The sequence below is a fragment of the Octodon degus genome, unplaced genomic scaffold (genome assembly GCF_000260255.1).
Source record: "Octodon degus isolate 3935 unplaced genomic scaffold, OctDeg1.0 scaffold00009, whole genome shotgun sequence".
In the NCBI taxonomy this organism is placed as follows: domain Eukaryota; kingdom Metazoa; phylum Chordata; class Mammalia; order Rodentia; family Octodontidae; genus Octodon; species Octodon degus.
This window is the reverse complement of record NW_004524585.1, coordinates 12,568,066-12,575,746: the sequence shown is the minus strand read 5'-3', so window position 1 is coordinate 12,575,746 and position 7,681 is coordinate 12,568,066. Positions and strand designations below refer to the sequence as shown.

The following is a 7,681-nucleotide window of genomic DNA, read 5'->3' as shown; positions in this document are numbered from 1 at the left end:
ATATTCTTCTAATAACCCCAGGCAGTTAGAACTATTATTAATGTCCTCTTTTATAGACGAGGAAATTAAAGTTTAAAGAAGTTAAATAGGTGACCTTGCCAGGGTCACATGGCTAGAAATCCACAGCAAGGAGTGGATTCCGGGGCTGTACTGGACTTCACCCACACCCCTCCCTCCACTCTCAGAAGACAGCTCCCCAAGATCCCCAAGATCCCCAGCTCCAAAATGACAGCCAGCAGGTCCTATAGACACAGATTCCACCTGAACGCCCACGGGGCAAATAGGGCACATTCTGCACTCTGTGGCCTCTGTCACGTTGTGACAGGGCCCTGGCTAGCTTTGGCACTCGCTCTGCAGAGTTTCTTCAGCAGCCTTCTCACAGCTGCACATCCCCTGCCTTTCCTAATGGGGCCACACAAGGCTATAATGCTGGACTCCAAGACTCAGCCCATCTAATGGGTTGAGGCTGGCTTCATCTGTGCAGTCCAGCAACAACCAGAGCCTAATGGCAGCACGAGAGTCCTTTGGTAGCTGAGCTGACAGGACTTCTGGGCTGTGTTCCCTTCTCCCCCAAGCAGGAGCCTACATCCCACCTTTCCTGGCAAACCTCATGGCTGCCAGGGAGGCAGACAAGGCAGAAAGCCTGGCACAGAGGTACTGGGCACAGGGAATAGGGAAAGAGGCTGAATGGCTGAGTTATGCCTCTTTCCCACTGGCTGCAGGAGCACCTCCAAGGCTGCTTCCTCTCTGTCAGTTTCTGCTTCGCCTCCTTTACAAGATGGGGACAGCAGAAAAGTCAGCGTGACAAAAGCCTTGGAAAAGTGTAACATGCATAGATGTGACTACAGGAGAACCATGGGTTCTGCCAGTGCAGCCCAGAGCCCCAGCCCAGATATAGAATCTAGGAAGCTACACCAGGCTGGCAGGTGCCAGAGGTGGCCAGGGCTTTCCTTCGGCAAGGAATTTACTGGTCACAAGAATGTAAAGAGAAGGCACACACTCTCAGAAGAGTGTCCCAGCAGGGCCAGTTCCTGGCAGTGTGCCCAGGTACTCGCTGGCACTTGGTGGCACTGCTTGGTGATGAGATTATTGCCTGGCAGGGAGTCCCAGTGTGGACAGATACCCATCTGTAAGGCCACCCACTCCAGGGCTGCCTGGAAGCGGCATAAACCCTCTGCTATGACTAGCAGAGAGATGCACTTTTGCCACTGGATGGGAAGAGCCAGGAGCCAGCGCTGGCATTTCCTCCTGCCTGCAACAGGGATCCTGTAAGTGGGAGCTGGGCAGAAGCAATCATACTGCCTAGCGTGCAGGACAGCCCTAGAGGGTGGAGCCAGCTAGCACAGAGGCACCTGGAGAATGGGAGGCTGAAGAGCATCCTCAGGAAACTGGCCTGGGTCTGACTGAATCACCAGCACCCCTGGCTCTCTCCCCTTCACCCCACACTAGCTCTCTGCTCTCTGGCTTCTCCTTTCCCCAAGGAATTTGGGAGCTCAACTCATTTCTACCCACTCGTCGCTGCCACCCTATCCCTCCCTCGACCCCCCAGCAGGCAGGCTGGGGTTCGTGGCTTTAGCATATTTGATGCTGGAGTCTTGAACACTGTCAGGTTCATGTCCCTCCTACCACCCAGCCCCCTCTGCTACTTGAGCTGCAGTTCAGCCTGACACCACAGCGCAGAGCACAGGAGGACAGAGTGAGCTGGGGCACAAGGGCTGGGAGAACTGGCTGCTCGATCTTTTAAGCTCTCTAGATGGACCTCAAGCCACCTGCTTCTGTGAACTCACCGGAGTGGGATCTTGACGCGGAGGTAGCGGTCCACAGCTATGGCCAGCAGGGCCAGGATGGAGCTCTGGGTGAGGATCAAGACAGGGCAGGCCACCATGAGGCAGGTGTAGAAGTAGGTCTGTGGCCCAATGTTGATAAGGATGGCCAGTGGGATGACCAGGGCCCCCACGGCTACGTCAGCCACCGCCAGTGACACGATGAAGCAGAAGGTGGCGTCCCGCAGTGCCTGGTTCACCTTCACAGCCCAAATCACCAGCACGTTCCCAGGCACTGAGACCAGGGCGATGAGCACCTCGATACCAATATAGGCGGCCTGAAAGGCCGAGATGGAGTGCGACATGGCGGGCACAGGCTGGGCACATCAGCAGACAGGCACCACGGGGCACGAAGCAGGCACCTGTAGTCAGGAAGCCTGGGGTGGGGAGGCCTGCCTGGAGGTGGGGGGTCCAGGCAGCCCCGAGGAGACGTTCCCCACTTGGCACATGCAGTGCCTGCCAGATAGGCCAGGGTACCCGGACCCCTCCCTTCCTAACTGTCCCCTCCCCTTAGCAGCTCCAGAGGTTCCGTTCAGCAACTTAAAATAGCATCACTCACTCCACCAGTGGCTTTGTATCAGGTGTGAGGCAGCTCACAGCAAACGCACGTCCCACAGGGGTCCCGCGCGCCCGGCTCTGCCCACCCTGTGTCCACAGAACAGGATGCAGGGAGCTCACCATCCTGCCTGCTGGCCGGCAGGGTGTCCCAGAGGCGGTGCCCGAAGTTCCCAGCACACGGTGCTGCCCAGAGTTCCGGGGCCGCGCCGGGCAGGGCTGGGCTCTGAGCACCGCGCGGCAGCTCATCGTCCTGGGGCTCCCGCCGCAGCGCTCCTAGCCCGGCCTTTCAAGCAATCACATGGTTCGGCAGAGGCTCAGCCCCGGACGCTTTTAAAGAGGTAGCGCCCCAGTTCCGCACCTGGGGCTAGGGTGGCAAGCGTGGGTAGGGGACTGCGCTCAGGCCCAGCCCGGGGGCGGGCTCTCACTCCCCGGCGCGCGCGCACGCCTTCCCTGCGCCCACCCACCTAAGACGGCGCCGGCGCCGGGTTCTCGCAGCCTCCGGGTCCTGCTCCAGCTCTGCTGGGAACCCTTGCCTGCGCCAAGGGTGCATTCCAGTCGCTCCGTAACTCCCTCTCCCGCACCCTCCCTGGGGCCCCCTTCCCCCCCCCCCCCCCCGCCGCGTTGAACCGAAGCGCAAACTTACCCAAGGTCACACCAAAACTGGCACTGCTTCTGGCCACCTGAGCCGCCCAGTGCCAGTACCCCCTCACCTCGACGCCTTCATTTCTCACTCCCCCCGGAGATACCTGGAGAAGCCAGGGCTGGCTCGATCGGTCCAGGGGGTGGGGGTGGTAGGAAACTAGGACTCCACTCCGGCTCCCGTTCCTCTGTCGCCCCAGGCGCGGGAGCACAGTGACAGTCGGGCTCCGCACACCGGGAGCGGTAGGGGGCGGGGGTGGCGGCAGCACCGCGGGCCCCTCCCTCCTCGCCCTCCGTCTCCTCCTTCACCCCCTCCTGTAGACAAAGGAAGTGATTCTGTGTGAAATGGGCTGGGAAAACGTGAGTTTTCTGAAGATGTGTGAATCCGGCATCAGGACTGTACGGGTTGCAGCCTCCACGTGTCTGCGCCCTCCCCGCTCTATGCGGCAGCCAGCCTGGGGTGGTTTCCAGAGACCCTGCCACGCTTTACATAGCAGCGCCTCACCTGCAGGGCCGCAGAGTACACCCCCTCCCCAAACACACACACGGCCCCCGACAGCCCGCGCACCCTGCTCTAATCCTAAAGCTAGCTCTTCCCAGGAAACTAGTCCCTGGCATTCTCGGGAACTCACACCCTTCCAACAGTTACTTTGCAGGCTCTATCCTGAGTCATTATATTTCTTCCTCATCCATTTTTTACAATTGTCTTTCAGCCCAGTGGCAGTTTCTATTTTGCAGATGAGACGCTGAGGCTCATGAAGTGCTTAGCATCAGTGTCTCCCCTTCTGGGGTCCTTTACTTTCCTCCTCCTCCCTCCTTACAGCACAGCAGATAAGCTGTAGGGTATCTGGTCCAGTTCCTCAGACAAAGACCAAGAAACAGAGACTTCAGAAGGTCACAGGACAAATTTGAAGGACCAGGGCAACAAACCCGGGCTGCTGACCCCTGGTACAATGCAGGGGGGGCCCAGTGCCCCTAGGCCTCCCCTAGGTACCACCTGAAGCCTCTGGTAGGTGGGAGTCCATCCGCACTAACTCAGGGCAGGCCCTGGCTCAGCAAGGTACCAGGCAAAGATCCTAGCCTGAGAAATCCTTGTCTGGCTACTAGGAGAGGACCCTGTGAGTTATTGGGGACCCCAGGATCCCAGGACCCCACAGCCCCTTTCTTCAATGTCAGGATGCCAAAAGAGGGGTTCTGTCCAGAGGGGGATGAGTAAGCTGCTTCTGCTGGGAGTTGGAGCAGAATCACAGAGGAATGGGGTGGTGGGAACCAAAGCTGCTAGGAGAAGGGGATACAGGCCACCGAATCTTCCAGGGAACAAGAGGAGAAAGCCCAGAGTAGGGAAAGACAGCTTGCATTTCTGCCTTCAGGGGGAGCAAGAAATCTGTGCCTCCAGAGCAAACCTTTGGTCCTTTCCCAGAGTCTACTGAGAGACTGGGAGAGTAAACTCCCCCCCTGTCTTCACCTCCACTTCCCAGCTCCATGCTCACCACTCCATGCAAACTCGGGCCTTTGCATTGTGCAGTACACTGCCTCCCATCCTGTCCCTGGCTCAAGGCCTCTGCAGCTCAAGCCCTTTTCTTAATTTTCAGCTTCCTGTCATTCACCCAGCTTTCAGAAAACCCCAGAAGACCCCAGGTAGGCCCCTCCTTGGGAGAGGGGATAGGCAATTAGGATCTCTCCAACCTCTCAGCAACATTTTCAGCTACAGAGGGTACCTGAGTCCCAACACCCCCCTTCCCTCCATATCTACCCATCCCCAATTCTACCACTGGTTGTCGATTTGTAGTAGACGTATTTGCATAATGCCTGTAGGTAATTTGTTTGTTCCCTGGTTCCTAGTCTCTGGGGGACCAAAATAAGCCCAAACTCTTTTCCCTCCATGATTCTAGCTTGCTTGTTCCCAGGCCAGGCCTTTGGGGGATTTAGAACAGCCTGTTGGAGGTCAGAGCTGTCACAGCAGGCTCCCTCCCAGAGGGCAGCTCTGGGAAAGCAGTGTCTCCCAGGAGGGTCTGGCAGGGGCTGGGCGGGAGACAATGTCACTGGACGGAACACTGGGCAGCAGGGCCATTTGCTGTGGTGGAAAGAGCCCTTCACTGTGAGTCAAAAGGGCTGGCAACTTGTTTTTAAGTCCTGCTGGGCCATTCACTAGCTGTGTGGCCTCAGGCCAGCCACTTTTCTTCAGTTTACCCATTAATCAAGTCATATCTGCCCTAAATCCATTCCAAGGTGAGAAGTAGCTGAGAGAAAGACCAAGGAGCTGAGTCTGCCCTTTCCCCAAAACTCAAACCCTGACTCCCCCATGGAGTAGACACCTTGGCTTCAGGGGAGGCTTAAGGGGAATGGGGAAGGAGAGGAAGACCAGAGTTTACCTCTGGGGTGGAACAGGACAATGTAGGAAGGCCGAGGGCCAACGACTGACATGAGCCACTGTCTCTGGCTTTCTCTTCTTACCCAAGACTCCCTGACTAGATGAGTCTGCTGACACCCTGCAGCCAGGCAGCCTTCATGACTGGCCTGGCTCCATCAGCTGAGCCTTGGTGTCCTCAACAGTGTGGTGGGCTCAGGAACACTGCTTCATGGGATTCTTATGAGAGCTTAATGAGCAACCTGTGAGTTTTTAGCACAAATTTTATCAGCGAAGCAGGCAGGCCAAGAGAGTAGGACAGGAAGGAGAAAGAGGATACAAAATTCAAAAGTATGAAACCTGCTGTGTACAGCCAGTGGTGCTGAAGTTGGGACCAAATTCCACATGCCCCAGGTTTGGGTGCCCAGTGAAGTTTGCACTACACCTGTGACACTGGGAGTGGGCAAGGCCTCCTAGGCCTGGCCCCTCCCCTTACCCGCTCAGGCCCATTTCTTTCCCTCAGGTGCTGCTTTGACCCCTTCTCTGTTGGACTGTCACAGCTTCAGCCTCTTTATTCCAGTCAGGAGAGAGTGGGGAGGAGAGGGCTGACATAGAAGCACTTCTGCGGCATCCTGCAGAACAGCCCTGAGTTCTGCAGTTTCTCCTTTCTGAAGCTCTTCCTGACTCCTCGGGTCAGGAAGGCCCACCAGGGAAGCTGAAATCACTCCTGTTACTACACACACACACACACACACACACACACACACACACACACTGGCAAAGAGGGTAAGAAGTGGGGCTTGGTTCAGCTCCGTGGGGACTCACGGACTAACAATGGTTTAAGATTTTCCTCTGGTGCTTTGGTGAGTGAGGCACACCTGTAATCCCAGCACTATAGGAGGCTGAGGTAGAAAGATTACAAGCTCCAGCCCAGTTTAGGCATTGTAATAAGACCTTGCCTCAAAATTTTAAAAAATGAGAAGAGAGCTGGGGTTGCTATTCAGTACAGAAAATCTGGTTCGATCCCAAGTACTGAAACAAAATTCTTCTGAGGTCTAAGGACACTGCTGAGTGGAGAAGCTTGCCTAGCATTCAAGAAGCCATGAGTTTTAGGCCCAACAGCGCCACACAGCCTTCCGTCCATCCTGTCTGGCAGGCGGGGGGATTTTGATTGTTATCTCATTCCACTGTTGCTTGGTGCAGTGTGTGCACAGGAAAAGAACTGCAGGGTCAGGACATGTACTTGGGACAAAAAGATTTCTGGGTGTCTGGGAAGGCTTGCGCCCCTCCCCATGAGGCCCTCCCCAGCCCCGCCTGCCCAGTGACCTCCCTGGAGTTCCCTCCCTCTCCTTTCCCACTGGCCACTTCCCTCAGACTTGAGGTCCAGGTCTCTGGCCTCCTCGGTTTCTCTCTGCACATCCAGCTGTCTTCTCACAGGTGAGAGAGGGGACACACTGAGCCCGTGGATGTGTGTGTGTTCGTGCTGGGCAGAGGAGGCACTGGATAAGTGGGCCATTTAGTCCTGGTCCTGGCAGATGGCATGAACTGTACTAATTCCTGAAGGGGGTTGTTGCTTTCATGTGTCCCCATCATCCATCAGCAGACACTTTGAGCCCCTTTCTAGTATCAGAGTGGGCTGAGCCCCAGAGATCTAGAGATAAGAAAGCTATAGTCTGTCCTGCAGTCAAGAAAGAGTTCGCTGTCAGGTAAGGCACCCAAGGGACACAATGATTACAGCTTTTCCAGTGAGGATCAGGCTATGCCAGTGACCTCTAACCAGCCCTTCCTGCCCACCAGGATGTGCTTCCTCCAGCCAACCTCACAGCAGGTGGACAGCAGCCCTCTCCCCTGGGGGTGGTCGCTTACCAAAGATCCCAGGATACTGCAGAGCACCACAGAGGAGTCTCAGGGCCGAAGAGGGTTGGGCCGAGGTCAGGGCTTGGCAGCTCTGGAAGCCATGGTGCCTCAGGCAGAGCACTCTGTTTTGATTTATCTCACATAAATGTTCCTGATACAAGACTTTGTAGGAGCTCGGATTGTATTTGCTATGTAGCTTTAACCAAAACTTAACCCTTTGAGCTTCAACCAAGTTCCTCCAGCAAAGAGAACTGAGCTCCACAAAAGGAGTAAGTTTGGCCCAATTCCCAGCTCCCCAGTATGAGCCTGGGTCAGAGCAGGGGTCAGGGAGGTGACGGGCAGCTGGCCCTGGCCCTCATCCTGACCATATCCGAGGGAATACTTCAGGGCCGGGCCTTCATCCTCAGAGCTGTTAGGTGAGAATGCTTGTCTCACAGAGAGGGAGGCCAGCTGCAGA

The 7,681-nt window shown here is 56.3% G+C and overlaps 1 protein-coding gene across 6 annotated transcripts in view; it reads right to left on the bottom strand.

The window, feature by feature from the left end:
• Positions 1-3,232, bottom strand: part of Adora1 (adenosine A1 receptor) — a 31,546-nt gene extending 28,314 nt beyond the window's left edge. For 2 of the 6 annotated variants that reach the window (XM_023708128.1, XM_023708102.1), the window contains exons 1-2: positions 3,025-3,232; positions 1,788-2,745 (exon numbers count right to left, since the gene is read on the bottom strand). In XM_023708128.1, coding sequence (XP_023563896.1) covers positions 1,788-2,128 — 341 coding nt within the window. In that variant the 5' untranslated portion in view covers positions 2,129-2,745; positions 3,025-3,232. Of the gene's footprint in view, positions 1-1,787; positions 2,746-2,845; positions 2,865-3,024 lie in introns of those variants that run through there. The other 4 variants (XM_004625372.2, XM_023708117.1, XM_023708113.1 and 1 more) reach the window with 4 other exon arrangements.
• Between the last annotated feature and the right edge of the window lie 4,449 nt (positions 3,233-7,681).